The 19771-nt window shown below is 46.4% G+C and overlaps 1 protein-coding gene across 1 annotated transcript in view; it reads left to right on the top strand.

The window, feature by feature from the left end:
• LOC110503130 (protein TANC2) overlaps positions 1-19359 on the top strand; it is a 193722-nt gene extending 174363 nt beyond the window's left edge. The window contains exons 22-26 of the mRNA XM_036960788.1: positions 155-287; positions 10277-10368; positions 15232-15378; positions 15835-15935; positions 16184-19359. Coding sequence (XP_036816683.1) covers positions 155-287; positions 10277-10368; positions 15232-15378; positions 15835-15935; positions 16184-18548 — 2838 coding nt within the window. The 3' untranslated portion in view covers positions 18549-19359. The remainder of the gene's footprint in view (positions 1-154; positions 288-10276; positions 10369-15231; positions 15379-15834; positions 15936-16183) is intronic.
• The last annotated feature ends 412 nt before the right edge of the window (positions 19360-19771 follow it).

Below are 19771 nucleotides of genomic sequence, written 5' to 3'. Positions count from 1 at the left end.
TGTTCTACCTCTTCCCCTGCTCTCCCTCCTCCCCCCCTTCTCCCTCCATTCTCCCTCCCCTCATTCTCACATCCTCCGTACTGTCCTCGGTCCTCCACCCGTTCTCCCTCCCCCTGTTCTCCCCCCACCCCCTGTCTGCTGTCTGTCCTCGCAGGTCCAGTTCTTAGTGGACCAGGGGGTGATGATAGAGCATGTGGACTACAGTGGGATGTGTCCTCTGGACCGGGCCGTGGGCTGCAGGAACACGTCCGTGGTGGTCACCCTGCTCAAGAAGGGAGCCAAGATAGGTATTGAGAATGGACTTGGACCAGTGTTAGACTGGAAGTCAATAGATTTTGGACAGGGTCTGTCCAAAATCGGCCCTGGTCAAAACTAGTGCACTGTGGGGTAAAGGGTACCCTTCTAGATGCAGCCAAAATTTGACACAATTCAAAGACTATCCATGCTGCAGTAGGATGACACAGCAATACAGAATCTGCATCCTAAATGGCAACCTAATTTCTTATATAGTGCACTACTATTGACCAGAAGTAGTGGACTAAATACAGAACACAGGGCCATTTGGGATGCAACTTGTTACTGTCTCTTTGGCGCTGAGCAAACAACTGAACCCCACTGTTTTGTATGTTCCCCCTGCTGCTCCTGGTGCACCATACTGCTTGTCTTCTCTGTTCTCTCTGGCTAGTCCTTCCTCAGATCTGTAGATGTTTCTGTGTTGTTCTACTGTGTCCTCCTGTAGTATTTCTCTGTCCTCTCTGGCTAGTCCTTCCTCAGATCTGTAGATGTGTCAGTGTTGTTATACTGTGTCCTCCTGTAGTATTTATCTACTCTCTGGCTAGTCCTTCCTCAGATCTGTAGATGTTTCTCTGTTGTTCTACTATTTCCTCCTGTAGTATTTCTCTACTCTCTGGCTAGTCCTTCCTCGGATCTGTAGATGTTTCAGTGTTGTTATACTGTGTCCTCCTGTAGTATTTCTCTACTCTCTGGCTAGTCCTTCCTCAGATCTGTAGATGTTTCTCTGTTGTTCTACTATTTCCTCCTGTAGTATTTCTCTACTCTCTGGCTAGTCCTTCCTCAGATCTGTAGATGTTTCTGTGTTGTTCTAGTGTGTCCTCCTGTAGTATTTCTCTGTTCTCTCTGGCTAGTCCTTCCTCAGATCTGTAGATGTTTCTGTGTTGTTCTACTGTGTCCTCCTGTAGTATGTCTCTGTTCTCTCTGGCTAGTCCTTCCTCAGATCTGTAGATGTTTCTGTGTTGTTCTAATTTTTCCTCCTGTAGTATTTCTCTACTCTCTGGCTAGTCCTTCCTCGGATCTGTAGATGTTTCTGTGTTGTTATACTGTGTCCTCCAGTAGTATGTCTCTGTTCTCTCTGGCTAGTCCTTCGTCAGATCTGTAGATGTTTCTGTGTTGTTCTACTGTTTCCTCCTGTAGTATTTCTCTACTCTCTGGCTAGTCCTTCCTCGGATCTGTAGATGTTTCTGTGTTGTTATACTGTGTCCTCCAGTAGTATGTCTCTGTTCTCTCTGGCTAGTCCTTCCTCAGATCTGTAGATGTTTCAGTGTTGTTTTACTGTGTCCTTCTGCAGTATTTCTCTGTTCTCTCTGGCTAGTCCTTCCTCAGATCTGTAGATGTTTCTGTGTTGTTATGCTGTGTCCTCCTGTAGTATTTCTCTGTTCTCTCTGGCTAGTCCTTCCTCAGATCTGTAGATGTTTCTGTGTTGTTCTACTGTATCCTCCTGCAGTATTTATCTGTTCTCTCTGGCTAGTCCTTTGTCAGATCTGTAGATGTTTCTGTGCTGTTCTACTGTGTCCTCCTGTAGTATTTCTCTGTTCTCTCTGGCTAGTCCTTCCTCAGATCTGTAGATGTTTCTGTGTTCTACTTTTTCCTCCTGCAGTATTTATCTGTTCTCTCTGGCTAGTCCTTCGTCAGATCTGTAGATGTTTCTGTGTTGTTCTACTGTATCCTCCTGCAGTACTTATCTGTTCTCTCTGGCTAGTCCTTCCTCAGATCTGTAGATGTTTCTGTGCTGTTCTACTGTGTCCTCCTGTAGTATTTCTCTGTTCTCTCTGGCTAGTCCTTCCTCAGATCTGTAGATGTTTATGTGTTGTTCTACTGTGTCCTCCTGTAGTATTTCTCTGTCCTCTCTGGCTAGTCCTTCCTCAGATCTGTAGATGTTTCTGTGCTGTTCTACTATATCATCATGCAGTATTTATCTGTTCTCTCTGGCTAGTCCTTCGTCAGATCTGTAGATGTTTCTGTGCTGTTCTACTATATCATCATGCAGTATTTATCTGTTCTCTCTGGCTAGTCCTTCGTCAGATCTGTAGATGTTTCTGTGTTGTTCTACTGTTTCCTCCTGTAGTATTTCTCTGCTCTCTCTGGCTAGTCCTTCCTCAGATCTGTAGATGTTTCTGTGTTATTCTACTGTTTCCTCCTGTAGTATTTCTCTGTTCTCCCTGGCTAGTCCTTCCTCAGATCTGTAGATGTTTCTGTGTTATACTGTGTCCTCCTGTAGTATTTCTCTACTCTCTCTGGCTAGTCCTTCCTCAGATCTGAAGATGTTTCGGTGTTGTTCTACTGTATCCTCCTGCAGTATTTATCTGTTCTCTCTGGCTAGTCCTTCCTCAGATCTGTAGATGTTTCTGTGTTGTTATACTGTGTCCTCCAGTAGTATGTCTCTGTTCTCTCTGGCTAGTCCTTCCTCAGATCTGTAGATGTTTCTGTGTTGTTATGCTGTGTCCTTCTGTAGTATTTCTCTGTTCTCCCTGGCTAGTCCTTCCTCAGATCTGTAGATGTTTCTGTGTTGTTCTACTGTGTCCTCCTGTAGTATTTCTCTGTCCTCTCTGGCTAGTCCTTCCTCAGATCTGTAGATGTTTCTGTGTTGTTCTACTATATCATCATGCATTATTTATCTGTTCTCTCTGGCTAGTCCTTCGTCAGATCTGTAGATGTTTCTGTGTTGTTCTACTGTTTCCTCCTGTAGTATTTCTCTGCTCTCTCTGGCTAGTCCTTCCTCGGATCTGTAGATGTTTCTGTGTTGTTATGCTGTGTCCTCCTGTAGTATTTCTCTGTTCTCTCTGGCTAGTCCTTCCTCGAATCTGTAGATGTTTCTGTGTTGTTCTACTGTTTCCTCCTGCAGTATTTATCTGTTCTCTCTGGCTAGTCCTTCCTCAGATCTGTAGATGTTTCAGTGTTGTTATACTGTGTCCTTCTGTAGTATTTCTCTGTTCTCTCTGGCTAGTCCTTCCTCAGATCTGTAGATGTTTCTGTGTTGTTATGCTGTGTCCTCCTGTAGTATTTCTCTGTTCTCTCTGGCTAGTCCTTCCTCAGATCTGTAGATGTTTCTGTGTTGTTCTACTGTATCCTCCTGCAGTATTTCTCTGTTCTCTCTGGCTAGTCCTTCGTCAGATCTGTAGATGTTTCTGTGCTGTTCTACTGTGTCCTCCTGTAGTATTTCTCTGTTCTCTCTGGCTAGTCCTTCCTCAGATCTGTAGATGTTTCTGTGTTGTTCTACTTTTTCCTCCTGCAGTATTTATCTGTTCTCTCTGGCTAGTCCTTCGTCAGATCTGTAGATGTTTCTGTGTTGTTCTACTGTATCCTCCTGCAGTATTTATCTGTTCTCTCTGGCTAGTCCTTCCTCAGATCTGTGGATGTTTCTGTGCTGTTCTACTGTGTCCTCCTGTAGTATTTCTCTGTTCTCTCTGGCTAGTCCTTCCTCAGATCTGTAGATGTTTCTGTGTTGTTCTACTGTGTCCTCCTGTAGTATTTCTCTGTCCTCTCTGGCTAGTCCTTCCTCAGATCTGTAGATGTTTCTGTGTTGTTCTACTATATCATCATGCATTATTTATCTGTTCTCTCTGGCTAGTCCTTCGTCAGATCTGTAGATGTTTCTGTGTTGTTCTACTGTTTCCTCCTGTAGTATTTCTCTGCTCTCTCTGGCTAGTCCTTCCTCGGATCTGTAGATGTTTCTGTGTTGTTATACTGTGTCCTCCTGTAGTATTTCTCTGCTCTCTCTGGCTAGTCCTTCATCGGATCTGTAGATGTTTCTGTGTTGTTATACTGTGTCCTGTAGTATTTCTCTGTTCTCTCTGGCTAGTCCTTCCTCAGATCTGTAGATGTTTCTGTTTTTTTTATACTGTGTCCTCCTGTAGTATTTCTCTACTCTCTCTGGCTAGTCCTTCCTCAGATCTGAAGATGTTTCGGTGTTGTTCTACTTTTTCCTCCTGCAGTATTTATCTGTTCTCTCTGGCTAGTCCTTCCTCAGATCTGTAGATGTTTCTGTTTTGTTATACTGTTTCCTCCTGTAGTATTTATCTGTTCTCCCTGGCTAGTCCTTCCTCAGATCTGTAGATGTTTCTGTGTTGTTATGCTGTGTCCTCCTGTAGTATTTCTCTGTTCTCTCTGGCTAGTCCTTCCTCAGATCTGTAGATGTTTCTGTGTTATTCTACTGTTTCCTCCTGCAGTATTTCTCTGTTCTCTCTGGCTAGTCCTTATTCAGATCTGTAGATGTTTCTGTGTTGTTATACTGTGTCGTCCTGTAGTATTTCTCTGTTCTCTCTGGCTAGTCCTTCCTCAGATCTGTAGATGTTTCTGTTTTGTTATCCTGTTTCCTGCTGTAGTATTTCTCTGTTCTCTCTGGCTAGTCCTTCCTCAGATCTGTAGATGATTCTGTGTTCTTCTACACGTCCTCCTGTAGTATTTCTCTGTTCTCTCTGGCTAGTCCTTCCTCAGATCTGTAGATGTTTCTGTGTTGTTCTACTGTTTCCCCCTGCAGTATTTATCTGTTCTCTCTGGCTAGTCCTTCCTCAGATCTGTAGATGTTTCTGTGTTGTTATACTGTTTCCTCCTGTAGTATTTCTCTGTTCTCCCTGGCTGGTCCTTCCTCAGATCTGTAGATGTTTTTGTGTTGTTCTACTGTGTCCTCCTGTAGTATTTCTCTACTCTCTGGCTAGTCCTTCCTCAGATCTGTAGATGTTTCTGTGTTGTTATACTGTGTCCTCCAGTAGTATGTCTCTGTTCTCTCTGGCTAGTCCTTCCTCAGATCTGTAGATGTTTCAGTGTTGTTATGCTGTTTCCTTCTGTAGTATTTCTCTGTTCTCTCTGGCTAGTCCTTCCTCAGATCTGTAGATGTTTCTGTGTTGTTCTACTGTATCCTCCTGCAGTATTTATCTGTTCTATCTGGCTAGTCCTTCCTCAGATCTGTAGATGTTTCTGTGCTGTTCTACTGTGTCCTCCTGAAGTATTTCTCTGTTCTCTCTGGCTAGTCCTTCCTCAGATCTGTAGATGTTTCTGTGTTGTTCTACTATATCATCATGCATTATTTATCTGTTCTCTCTGGCTAGTCCTTCGTCAGATCTGTAGATGTTTCTGTGTTGTTCTACTGTTTCCTCCTGTAGTATTTCTCTGCTCTCTCTGGCTAGTCCTTCCTCGGATCTGTAGATGTTTCTGTGTTGTTATACTGTGTCCTCCTGTAGTATTTATCTGTTCTCTCTGGCTAGTCCTTCCTCAGATCTGTAGATGTTTCTGTTTTGTTATACTGTTTCCTCCTGTAGTATTTCTCTGTTCTCCCTGGCTAGTCTTTCCTCAGATCTGTAGATGTTTCTGTGTTGTTATGCTGTGTCCTCCTGTAGTATTTCTCTGTTCTCTCTGGCTAGTCCTTCCTCAGATCTGTAGATGTTTCTGTGTTGTTCTACTGTGTCCTCCTGGAGTATTTCTCTGTTCTCTCTGGCTAGTCCTTCCTCAGATCTGTAGATGTTTCTGTGTTGTTCTACTGTGTCCTCCTGTAGTATTTCTCTGTTCTCTCTGGCTAGTCCTTCCTCAGATCTGTTGATGTTTCTGTGTTCTTCTACATGTCCTCCTGTAGTATTTCTCTGTTCTCTCTGGCTAGTCCTTCCTCAGATCTGTAGATGTTTCTGTGTTGTTCTACTGTTTCCTCCTGCAGTATTTATCTGTTCTCCCTGGCTAGTCCTTCCTCAGATCTGTAGATGTTTTTGTGTTGTTCTACTGTGTCCTCCTGTAGTATTTTCTGTTCTCTCCAGCTAGTCCTTCCTCGGATTTGTAGATGTATCTGTGTTGTTCTACTGTGTCCTGTAGTATTTCTCTGTTCTCTCTGGCTAGTCCTTCCTCAGATATGTAGATGTTTCTGTGTTGTTCTACTGTTTCCTCCTGCAGTATTTATCTGTTCTCTCTGGCTAGTCCTTCCTCAGATCTGTAGATGTTTCTGTGTTGTTATACTGTTTCCTCCTGTAGTATTTCTCTGTTCTCCCTGGCTAGTCCTTCCTCAGATCTGTAGATGTTTTTGTGTTGTTCTACTGTGTCCTCCTGTAGTATTTTCTGTTCTCTCCAGCTAGTCCTTCCTCGGATCTGTAGATGTATCTGTGTTGTTCTACTGTGTCCTGTAGTATTTCTCTGTTCTCTCTGGCTAGTCCTTCCTCAGATCTGTAGATGTTTCTGTTTTGTTATACTGTTTCCTCCTGTAGTATTTCTCTGTTCTCTCTGGCTAGTCCTTCCTCGGATCTGTAGATGTTTCTGTGTTGTTATGCTGTGTCCTCCTGTAGTATTTCTCTGCTCTCTATGGCTATTTCTTCCTCAGATCTGTAGATGTTTCTGTGTTGTTCTACTGTTTCCTCCTGTAGTATTTCTCTGTTCTCTCTGGCTAGTCCTTCCTCAGATCTGTAGATGTTTCTGTGTTGTTCTACTGTTTCCTCCTATAGTCTCTCTCTCTTCCCCTATTTCAGATCTCTCTGGTTCATTCTTTCTCCCTCTTTAATGATTTATTTCTATCTTTCTTTCTTTCTCTCTGCTCTCTCTTTTGTTCATGTTCTCTTTCTCTTTGTCCTTCAATGTGAGATCTCTTAGACAGGCTGTTGTTAGTGTGTTTTTTATTTCCTCTTATCCCGGCTGATCTTTTCTGTTCCTCTTCTCACTCTTCATCCTCCACCTTTTTCTCTTTGTCTTTTTTCCCCCACTTGCCTTCTCTTCCACGCACATTTGTCTGTTTTTTCTTTTTTGATTACTCTGGCCCACTGCACTACCCCTCCTTCCCTTGCTCATGACCCACTCGAATTCTCTGCTGTACCAGGATGTCAGACGCTGCCCAGTCGGCCTAGAGGTAATCCCAAGGCTGTCGGCATCTCACCCCAGCAGGCATTTTGACAGCCCTACCTCCTCTTTCTGTGTTGTCTTAGTGTCGTCAGGGTCTGTGTCAGCAGGCCAGCTTAGATATAACCCCCATCTACAACCCCCATCCTGAGAAATAACACTCAGGTATTACTATAACTCTGAGGCCAAGATTCAATCTGATCCCGGGTTATAGGCATTGGCTTTTAAAAGCATTATTCCAGCGTTCATGGAGATCCTGTTTATGGTAAATGCTGGATATGTCGGCTCAATCGTAAATTGCCTTTAAAAGCAGCAATGCCTCTAACCTGCGATCAGATTAAATCCCAGCATGACAGAGATAACTATAACTTGGACTGCTTTTATTTAGAGGTAGATGTTTACATTCCAGTTGGTTATGATGTGTTATGACAGCATACCCAGCCTTGAGCACACTACACCTCATGCAAGAAGCCCACCCACCTTGTCCTCATGAAAGAAGCCCACCCATCTTGTCCTCATGCAAGAAGCCCACCCACCTTGTCCTCATGCAAGAAGCCCACCCCAATTGTTCTCACGCAAGAAGGCCACCCACCTTGTCCTCATGCAAGAAGCCCCTACACCTTGTCCTCATGCAAGAAGGCCACCCATCTTGTCCTCATGCAAGAAGGCCACCCATCTTGTCCTCATTGCAAGAAGGCCACCCACCTTGTCCTCATGCAAGAAGGCCACCCATCTTTTCCTGATCCACCTTGTCCTCATTCAAAAAGCCCACCCACCTTGTCCTTATGCAAGAAGCCCACCCACCTTGTCCTCATGCAAGAAGGCCACCCATCTTGTCCTCATCCACCTTGTCCTCATTCAAAAAGCCCACCCGCCTTGTCCTCATGCAGGAATCCCACCCACCTTGTCCTCATGCAGGAATCCCACCCGACTTGTCCTCATGCAGGAAGCCCACCCACCTTGTTTCACTCAAGAATGCCATGCACCTTTTCCTCATGCAAGTAGCCCACCCACTTTCTCCTCATGCAAGATGGCCACCCATCTTGTCCTCATGCACCTTGTCCTCATGCAAGAAGGCCACCAACCTTAAGCTCATGCAGGAATCCTAGCCACCTTATCCTCATGAAAGAAGGCCACCCACTTTGTCCTCATTCAAGAAGCCGAACCACCTTGTCCTCATGCAAGAAGGCCACCCACCTTGTCCTCATGCAAGAAGGCCACTCACCTAGTCCTCATTTAAGAAGCCCACCCACCTTGTCCTCATGCAAGAAGGCCATGCACCTTGTCCTCATGCAAGAAGGCCATGCACCTTGTCCTCATTCAAGAAGGCCATGCACCTTGACCTCATGCAAGAAGGCCACGCACCTTGTCCCCATGCAAGAAGGCCATGCACCTTGTCCTCATCAAGAAGGCCACGCACCTTGTCCTCATGCAAGAAGGCCAACAACCTTGTCCTCATCAAGAAGGCCACCAACCTTGTCCTCATGCAAGAAGGCCAACAACCTTGTCCTCATCAAGAAGGCCAACAACCTTGTCCTCATCAAGAAGGCCACCAACCTTGTCCTCATGCAGGAGCCCCACCCACCTTGTCCTCATGCAAGAAGGCCACCCACCTTGTCCTCATGGAGGAATCCCTCCCACCTTGTCCTCATTCAAGGAAGCCATCCCCCTTGTCCTCATGCACCTTGTCCTCATGCAAGAAGGCCATGCACCTTGTCCTCATGCAAGAAGGCCATGCACCTTGACCTCATGCAAGAAGGCCACCCACCTTGACCTCATGCAAGAAGGCCATGCACCTTATCCTCATGCAAGAAGACCATGCACCTTGACCTCATGCAATAAGGCCACCCACCTTGACCTCATGCAAGAAGGCCACCCACCTTGTCCTCATGCGAGAAGGCCACCCACCTTGTCCTCATGCGAGAAGGCCATGCACCTTGTCCTCATGCAAGAAGGCCATGCACCTTGTCCTCATGCAAGAAGCCCACCCACCTTGTCCTCATGCAAGAAGCCCCACCCACCTTGTCCTCATGCAAGAAGGCCACCCATCTTGTCCTCATCCACCTTGTCCTCATTCAAAAAGCCCACCCATCTTGTCCTCATGCAAGAAGGCCACCCACCTTGTCCTCATGGAGGAATCCCTCCCACCTTGTCCTCATTCAAGGAAGCCACCCACCTTGTCCTCATGCAAGAAGGCCACCCACCTTGTCCTCATGCACCTTGTCCTCATGCAAGAAGGCCATGCACCTTGACCTCATGCAAGAAGGCCACCCACCTTGACCTCATGCAAGAAGGCCATGCACCTTATCCTCATGCAAGAAGACCATGCACCTTGACCTCATGCAATAAGGCCACCCACCTTGACCTCATGCAATAAGGCCATGCACCTTGACCTCATGCAAGAAGGCCACCCACCTTGTCCTCATGCGAGAAGGCCATGCACCTTGACCTCATGCAAGAAGGCCATGCACCTTGTCCTCATGCAAGAAGCCCACCCACCTTGTCCTCATGCAAGAAGCCCACCCACCTTGTCCTCATGCAAGAAGGCCATGCACCTTGTCCTCATGCAAGAAGTCCACGCACCTTGTCCTCAAGCAAGAAGGCCACCCATCTTGTCCTCATGCAAGAAGGCCACTCATCTTGTCCTCATGCAAGAAGCACACCCACTTTGTCCTCTCCAATTAATGTGTAAATGTGTTTCAAGTGTTGCTATTGCAGAGAGATACTGTATAAGTTATCCTAGTTAGAATAATATTTTCTGCGATGATTCCGCCTGTGCTGACTGTCAGTTGAGGGATGAGCGTCGCATAGGAGTGACACCACCTGACGTAAGGCAATTAGTTAGATTGGGAGTGACTCAGCCTTTACCAGCTGCATAATTTTGTGTTTTGTTATTTCATATTTCTACCCTTTTGGCTTGTGGCTATTGATTGATAAGGCTGGGCTTTTGTCCCAACAGATCCTTTATCTGTGCACAGATCCTTTAATAACAGGATCAATAGATGTTAGAGAGAGAATAGCGTAATTGTCTCTGCTGTGGACAGACGTCTGTCTATCTCTGTCATTCCTGCCACTTTGTTTGTTGTTGTTGTCACTTGTTATTGTTACGTGTTTACTGTGACTCCAAAACAACATGTTTTTATCGTTCCCTGCTTTCTCATCCTGTGTTCTTCAGGTCCAGCCACATGGGCCATGGCTACCTCCAAACCCGACATCATGATCATCCTACTGAGTAAGCTGATTGAGGAGGGAGACAGCTTCTATAAGGTGAGATCAGGAGGCCCTACCCTAATCTGAGGAAGAACTGTCACCTGTTGTTGGAAAATATTCATACATATAAGAAATAAAATATATACAGTACCAGTCAAAATTTTGGACACTCCTACTCATTCAAGGGTTTTTCTTTATTTGTACAATTTTCTACATTGTAGAAGTGAAGACAGCAAGTGAAGACAGCAACATTATGAAATAACACATATGGAATCATGTAGTAACCAATTAAGTGTTAAACAAATCAAAATATATGTTATACAGTGCCTTGCGAAAGTATTCGGCCCCCTTGAACTTTGCGACCTTTTGCCACATTTCAGGCTTCAAACATAAAGATATAAAACTGTTTTTTTGTGAAGAATCAACAACAAGTGGGACACAATCATGAAGTGGAACGACATTTATTGGATATTTCAAACTTTTTTAACATATCAAAAACTGAAAAATTGGGCGTGCAAAATTATTCAGCCCCCTTAAGTTAATACTTTGTAGCGCCACCTTTTGCTGCGATTACAGCTGTAAGTCGCTTGGGGTATGTCTCTATCAGTTTTGCACATCGAGAGACCGAAATGTTTTCCCATTCCTCCTTGCAAAACAGCTCGAGCTCAGTGAGGTTGGATGGAGAGCATTTGTGAACAGCAGTTTTCAGTTCTTTCCACAGATTCTCGATTGGATTCAGGTCTGGACTTTGACTTGGCCATTCTAACACCTGGATATGTTTATTTTTGAACCATTCCATTGTAGATTTTGCTTTATGTTTTGGATCATTGTCTTGTTGGAAGACAAATCTCCGTCCCAGTCTCAGGTCTTTTGCAGACTCCATCAGGTTTTCTTCCAGAATGGTCCTGTATTTGGCTCCATCCATCTTCCCATCAATTTTAACCATCTTCCCTGTCCCTGCTGAAGAAAAGCAGGCCCAAACCATGATGCTGCCACCACCATGTTTGACAGTGGGGATAGTGTGTTCAGCTGTGTTGCTTTTACGCCAAACATAACGTTTTGCATTGTTGCCAAAAAGTTCAATTTTGGTTTCATCTGACCAGAGCACCTTCTTCCACATGTTTGGTGTGTCTCCCAGGTGGCTTGTGGCAAACTTTAAACGACACTTTTTATGGATATCTTTAAGAAATGGCTTTCTTCTTGCCACTCTTCCATAAAGGCCAGATTTGTGCAATATACGACTGATTGTTGTCCTATGGACAGAGTCTCCCACCTCAGCTGTAGATCTCTGCAGTTCATCCAGAGTGATCATGGGCCTCTTGGCTGCATCTCTGATCAGTCTTCTCCTTGTATGAGCTGAAAGTTTAGAGGGACGGCCAGGTCTTGGTAGATTTGCAGTGGTCTGATACTCCTTCCATTTCAATATTAATCGCTTGCACAGTGCTCCTTGGGATGTTTAAAGCTTGGGAAATCTTTTTGTATCCAAATCCGGCTTTAAACTTCTTCACAACAGTATCTCGGACCTGCCTGGTGTGTTCCTTGTTCTTCATGATGCTCTCTGCGCTTTTAACGGACCTCTGAGACTATCACAGTGCAGGTGCATTTATACGGAGACTTGATTACACACAGGTGGATTGTATTTATCATCATTAGTCATTTAGGTCAACATTGGATCATTCAGAGATCCTCACTGAACTTCTGGAGAGAGTTTGCTGCAATGCAAGTAAAGGGGCTGAATAATTTTGCACGCCCAATTTTTCAGTTTTTGATTTGTTAAAAAAGTTTGAAATATCCAATAAATGTCGTTCCACTTCATGATTGTGTCCCACTTGTTGTTGATTCTTCACAAAAAAATACAGTTTTATATCTTTATGTTTGAAGCCTGAAATGTGGCAAAAGGTCGCAAAGTTCAAGGGGGCCGAATACTTTCGCAAGGCACTGTATTTGAAATTCTTCAAAGTAGCCAACCTTTGCCTTGATGACAGCTCTGCACACTCTTGGTATTCTGTCAACCAGCTTCATGAGGTAGTCACATGGAATGCATTTTAATTAACAGGAGTGCCTTGTTAAAAGTTATTTTGTGGAATTTCTTTCCTTCTTAATGCATTTGAGCCAATCAGTTGTGTTGTGACAAGGTAGGGGTAGTATACAGAAGGACATTAGACCTGTAGAAATTTGTCCTTTGGTCTGAGGAGTCAAAATTGTAGATTTTTTGTTTCAGCCGCTGTGTCTTTGTGAGATGCAGAGTTGGTGAATGGATGGTCTCTGCATGTGTGGTTCCTACCGTGAAGCATGGAGGAGGAGGTGTGATGGTGTGGGGGTGCTTTGCTGGTGATGCTGTCTGTGATTTATTTAGAATTCAAGGCACATTTAACCAGCATGGCTACCACAGCATTCTACAGCGATACGCCATCCCACCTTGTTTGCGCTTAGTTGGACTATCATTTGTTTTTCAACAGGACAATGACCCAAAACACACCTCCAGGCTGTGTACGGGCTATTTGTGACTCACCACCTGGATCCGGTCTTATTTAGCAAAATTTGAAATTGTGTTTTTTACATTAGATAAAAGTAGACTCAGAGATACAAAATGGTATATCATACACTGCATTTGAGGAACAATGGGGAAGTAATTCCGCTTTGAAAGTTGATCAACTTGTAAACTCACTTTTGAGAAAATCGCCTTTGAATGTTTTGCTATGTAAGTGAAGAACTGTTCTTTGTCTACACCCATTCAGCATCGTTCACATCTTCTTAAGCTTTAGCCCCACCCATCTCGTTTCGCTCTCGGCGCGCACACTTGACACTCTGGCCGATTAATTGTTTACCTCTGGATAACATGAAAACAGCCTAACCAGCCCTGCGGGCAACAATTTCATTATGCTTTTTTGCAGACTAACACCGGCCATATTCAACGGTTGTTGTACACACGTCACATAACGTTTGCTAACGAGCCAGCAGCTAACGTTAGCTAGTTAAACAATAATGAACAGTGCCAACAATGCCACTGTGCTGGGAGCTAACCAACCATGTTCAATGTTAGCTAGCTAACATTAGGCTCTAATTAGAACAGGAAACGGCTCTGGGAAACAAATAATAACGTCAGTTAGGGAGCCAAGCAGCTAACGTTAGCTAGCTAGCTAACAGTACACTTTAACGTAAGACATATAGCTAGCTAGCTAGATAAACAATGTAGCTAGCTAGGTAAACAAAGTGTAAGTTCACTCACGTCACGTAACGTTAGATAACGGGCCAGCCAGCTATTGTTAGCTAATTAAACAACAATGAACAGTGCCAACAATGCCGCAGTGCTGAGAGCTAACCAACCATGTTCAGTGTTAACTAGCTAACATTAGTCTCTAACTAGAACAGCACACGGCTCTGGGAAACTAATAATAACATCAGCTCGAGAGCCAGTCAAATAATGTTAGCTAGCTAGCTAAGAGTACACTTTAGCTTGAAATTAAACCACTTTCTGTCAAAATTAGTAAATGTGTAATATCTGAAAATGTAGCTAGCTAACGCTAGACTAACTTACCTGTATACATCAACATGCATGATGGACGTGTCTCCCTGTCAGGAATGCCATGCCATGGTTGCCCTTAGTTTGAAGATGTAATCCGGAGACAGGTGTTTTCTCCATCTCTTTAGCTATCATGCTCTAATTCCACTGATTTCAAAACTTGATCCTCCAGAAAGTGGAGAGCAACACTTATGCAGCTCAACTACACAAACGTGTTTGATAGGATTACCAACACAGAAAGACGAGCTCAAATAGACAGAAGCCTTCTATGGCAGACCAGTCAGAACTCCTCTCTTGGCATGTCCAACCCACTCCAGCCAATCATAGGTAGTGGGAGAGTTGCTGGCTTTTTCTGTGGCATAACTAACAAGGCTTGTAATTTAACAGATGGCATACAAGTTTGTTATTAAGGCACATGAAAGTTCACACATCAAGGGTGGCTACTTAACTCAGCAAAAAAAGAAATTGTTCAATGAACCATATAAACAATTAATGAACATGCACCTGTGGAACGGTCGTTAAGACACTAACAGCTTACAGACGGTAGGCAATTAAGGTCACAGTTATGATAACTTAGGACAATAAAGAGGCCTTTCTACTGACTCTGAATCTACTGACTCTCATCGTCCTTGCAGTGACAGACCACGTGTAACAACCTGCCTAAGCATGATCCCCAATCAGAGACAACGATAGACAGCTGCCTCTGATTGGGAACCACACTCAGCCAAAAACAAAAAAACAGAAAACATAGAATTTCCCACCCGAGTCACACCCTGACCTAACCAAACATAGAGAATAATCAGAACCTCTAAGGTCAGTGTCACGTTCTGACCTTTATTTCCTTTGTTTTGTCTTTATGTAGTATGGTCATGGCGTGAGTTGGGGTGGGCAGTCAATGTGTGTTTTTCTATGTTGGGGTTTTGAGTTCAGCCTCGTATGGTTCTCAATCAGAGGCAGGTGTCGTTAGTTGTCTGATTGAGAATCATACTTAGGTAGCCTGAGTTTCACTTTTGAGTTGTGGGTGTTTGTTTTCCGTGTGAGTGTTTGTTGCCACACGGTCCTGGTTCGGTTTCGTTCGTTTCACGTGTATTGTTTTGTAGTGTTCAGTTTATGTCTGTAAATAAACATTATGCACACTTACCACGCTGCGCATTGGTCCTCCGATCCTTCTCGCTACTCCTCCTCAGAAGAGGAGGAAGAATGCCGTTACAGTCAGGGCGTGACAACAGTATACACATCCAAGAAAGAACATGTGATCTAATCAAACTATTTGCAATGCTTTTGTCTACACTTTTGACAGATTTTTTTATCCTCAAGAGTTTACAGATTTGTTTGAATGGTCAATAAGAGCTATATGTTGTCTGTCTTGTATGAATAACATGTGTGTCGGTCTACAGAAAGGGAAAGTAAAGGAGGCAGCACAGCGCTATCAGTACGCCCTCAAAAAGTTCCCCCGTGAAGGCTTCAGTGAGGACCTCAAGACTTTCAGGGAGCAGAAAGTGTCCATCTTACTCAATCTGTCCCGATGTCAGAGGAAACTGAATGTGAGTTGGTGGGCTCTGACCATGAATCCATCCCAAATGGCAACCTATTCCCTATATAGTGCTCTACTTTTGACCTGGGCCCAGGTACACTATATACGGAATAGGGTGCCATTTGAGACACAACCATGTATAGTGTATTATCAATACATGCATTCCAGAGTAATACATAGTAGTTACTAATAGTAACAGTACTGGATAGTACCTATATTGTCCTCAGTATCTGACTCATGGATGTAACAGTACTGGATAGTACATCTATTGTCCTCGGTATCTGACTCATGGATGTAACAGTACTGGATAGTACCTCTATTGTCCTCAGTATCTGACTCATGGATGTAACAGTACTGGATAGTACCTCTATTGTCCTCAGTATCTGACTCATGGATGTAACAGTACTGGATAGTACATCTATTGTCCTCAGTATCTGACTCATGGATCACTTGTTATTACATTCAGGACTTTGGGATGGCTGAGGAGTTTGCTACAAAGGCACTTGAATTGAAACCAAAATCATACGAAGCGTACTATGCCAGAGCCCGCGCCAAGCGTAGTAGCAGGTAACCTTCTATTTACATCCCTGCTTCCCTTCCACTGTAGAATAGTTGACATGTTCTGCTCTGATCTCATATTTTTCAGTCTCTCATCATAAGATTTTCCTCCTTTTTTGGAACCAATAGTTTTTTCCTTAGTTTATACATTTTCACAGCAGTGAAATAAAATTATTAAAAAACACTCAATGTAAGAATACAAACCTTACCTCAGTTCCAACCCTGTTGCATTTTCCCACTCCTGCCTGTCTCTGCAGGCAGTTCCCTGAGGCCTTGGAGGACCTGAATGAAGCAATGAAGCAGAGCCCAAACCACCCTGAGATCCAGCGCCTCCTGCAGCGGGTAGAGGAGGAGTGTCGACAGCTCACCCAGGAGGAGGAGGACGCACAGAAGCTGGAGCCTCCCCCATCTCCTCCCCCCTCGCCTCCGCCAGACGAGGGGGAGGAGGAGGAGATGTCCCTGTCCTCCCTCCCACTCCCCCTGGAGCTCCCCCCTCCCCCGGAGCCTCGGCTGGAGGACATGGAGCCGGTTCAGGATCTGTTTGAGGACGAGGACTATCTGGAGCAGGAGGCCATGTCTATGGGGAGTATGGGTTCTATGGGTCTGGCCCTCGAGAGGGAACTCTGCTCCAACCCCTCCAGCTTGCCTATCAGCCAGAGCCCCCCTCTTTCTCCGACCATCCACCAGCACCCCTACCACCAGGACCAGGCCTACCTGTCACGGGGCTCCCCCAAGGGCCAGGCTTACGTCTACGACCACCCCAGCCCAACCTCCATGTCCTCCCCCGGCATCCAGAACTACCAGCTGCCGTCGCCCCCCTCTCTCTCCCCCACGCACCACAAGTCCCACTACCGACACAGCCCTCCTCAGACCTCCCCGGTGCACCAGACCACCTACCGCTTCAGCCCCCCGCCCAATGGAGGGGGACAAGGGATGGACCACGGATACCAGAGCCCCCCGCTATCCCCCCTGCGTCGGGGTGGGGTACAGAGCCAGTACAGAGCCAGTCCCCCGGTGGAGAGTGTGTGTCTGTACAGGTCCCAGTCAGGGTCTCCGGTGCGCTACCAGCAGGAGCAGCCTACTCTTTCAAAGATGAGCAGCCAGAGGTCCTTCCAGCAGAGTTCACAGCCTTCCCTGCACCACCAGGCCTCCCTGCACCACCAGGCCTCCCTGCACCACCAGGCCTCTCTGCACCACGACACCCTCCAGACCCACCAGCACCACCAAGCCCAACTGAACCACCAGGTCTCCCAACAGCACCACCAGGCCCAACTACACCACCAGGCCTCCCAACACCACCAGGACTCCCTGCATCACCAGGCTCAACAGCACCACCAGGCCCAGGGCCTGCGCCTCCAGCCCTCCATGGCCCAGATTGTTCGCACCAACCAGCCCAGCAACACATACGGCCAGATGGGCCACCCCATGCGTTACCAGGGGGCCTCCATGGACGTGCCGATGGAGAGCCAGAGCCGGTTGATGTACCAGCCCTCCCTGGATGGTCGCTCCATGCCCCAGTCCAGCCTCTCAGCTGGGGCCCTCTGTCAGCACGGTGGCCGAGGAGGGGTCATAGAGGGCCTGATGAAGGACGAGCTACCCCAGCGCCCCTCCTCTGCCTACCGTGCCAGCAGTGGGGGAGGACAAGGGGGCCAGCTCCAGGGGGCTGTCCGCTATAGCCAGACCCCCCAGATTAGCCGCAGCCAGTCAGCCGCCTACTACCCTGGTACCAAGCACGAGCTGGAGCGTCAAAACAGTGTCATGCCCCAGTGCCAGCTCGGATCACCAGAGATCGGCCACATGGTGAGGCGGCCCGTCAGTGCCACTACCACGGAGATCAAACCGCACATTTCCACTCCCCGGCCCCTCATTCACTCCCAGAGCGTGGGCCTCCGCTTTTCTCCTTCCAGCAACAACATCCCCACAGGGGGCTCTAGCTGTAATCTAGCCCCAGGCTTCAGGCCTTCCTCCTCCATTCAGGGGATGGAGATCCCGCTGCAGGTGGCTTACGAGGGCTACGAAGGCTACGAGGGGTACGAGCGTTCCTGTAACGACGACCTCTCCCCAAACTCGCCCTCCCAGGGGGGCGGTGGAGGGCTGTACCAGGGTGAGAGCACCCGCTCACGGACCACGCCCTTCATGGGCGTCATAGACAAGACAGCACGGACTCACCAGACTCAATACCTGCAGCAGCCCTCGTCCCAGCGGCCCTGGGCTATGACCTCCATGGACTCTGGCATCAGCCCCACATCGCCCAGCCAACTGGTCCAGCAGGGCTCGTCCTACAGCCCCCCCACCTCGCTGGGGAACTTCGCATACTACAACAAGACTAACAACGCCCAGAACGGACAACTCCTGGAGGAGGACTACTACCCCCAGCAGCAGCAGTCCTCCCTGGGCAAGCTGGCCAACGGCGCGTCCCGGGGTGGAGGAGGGGACATGCTGGAGAGGGTGAGCCAGGTGCCCACCTATCCAGACGTGAAGGTGGCCAGGACTCTGCCCGTAGCTCAGGCCTACCAGGACAACATGTACCGACAGCTCTCCCGTGATATGTCCCGTGACTCTAGGCAGGGCCCCACGTCCCCCATCAAACCAAAGAGACCTTTCGTGGAGTCGAATGTGTGAATGTACCGTCCACGGCAGGACTGGGCGTGTGAGTGGGAGGGGAGGAAGGGAGGGGAGGGAGGAAGGGAGGGGGGTGTTGAGTTAAGGCTGCTGACCTTGTCTGACATTGATGAAGAACACATGATACATAGACGGATTACAGCCCAGCTCGCACAGAGAGCAGTCTACAACAGGCCCCGCTCACATAGAGAGCAGTCTACAACAGGCCGCACTCATACAGAGAGCAGTCTACAACAGGCCGCACTCATACAGAGAGCAGTCTACAACAGGCCCCACTCACACAGAGAGCAGTCTACAACAGGCCCCACTCACACACAGAGCAGTCTACAACAGGCCCCACTCACACAGAGAGCAGTCTACAACAAGCCGCACTCACACAGAGAGCAATCTACAACATGCCCCACTCACACAGACAGTAGTCTACAACAGAACCCATTCACACAGTGAGCAGTCTACAATAGGAACACACTGGGGGTAGTAGTCTAGTCATACAGTACATAGATACTACACTGGGGGTATTCCTGATCAAACACAGGGTCAGAGTCCCTAACACTTCCAGGCGGAGGGAGTGGGAGTGAAACTGAGGGCCCTTACCTTACTGTACCTGTGGATTCTCTATCCATCTACCATATTGCTATCTTTAAAATATGACTTGTGCTCTTATTCAAGGTTGCTAGACTCTCTGTAATACAATATTAATATGTTCACTACTGTAAATGTGTCAGAAATTACAATGTGAGTGTGCATAGGGAAATTATTATATTTATTATTAAGTTATATCATGTAAATACATATAAAAACATGAATGATTTTCTTTGTGTTCTTTGTGTTTTTAATAGTTTTTTAGCTTTCTGTCCTTGTGCTGCCCTTAATAAGTCCTTGCTCCCACCGAGCGCTTTTTCAGCTATACAGCCAGTTGAAACTCGTCCAAAACACTCAATCATCCAATAACTATCTTTAGTCGATTTAAGGATCAAAAGTGTAAAACTGCAACACAAAAAGTCACAGCATCCAAAACATGGACATACTATGTAGCTAGCATGTTAATAGCAGCTAGCTACGTTCATTTCAATAGGAACGGCTAATCCGGTTTAGGCTAGTGACAATATATCTGTAAAAGTAACACAAACGTATGATATGTAAGTGTTAATAAAACAACCAGGAATGTTACTACTTACAGATGATGCCAACTGAAGGGCTAGAAAGGACAGGATGGAGGTGGA

Source organism: Oncorhynchus mykiss, chromosome 23 (genome assembly GCF_013265735.2).
Source record: "Oncorhynchus mykiss isolate Arlee chromosome 23, USDA_OmykA_1.1, whole genome shotgun sequence".
NCBI lineage: Eukaryota > Metazoa > Chordata > Actinopteri > Salmoniformes > Salmonidae > Oncorhynchus > Oncorhynchus mykiss.
The sequence above is the reverse complement of the archived record's forward strand: the minus strand, read 5'-3'. Positions and strand labels throughout refer to the sequence as shown.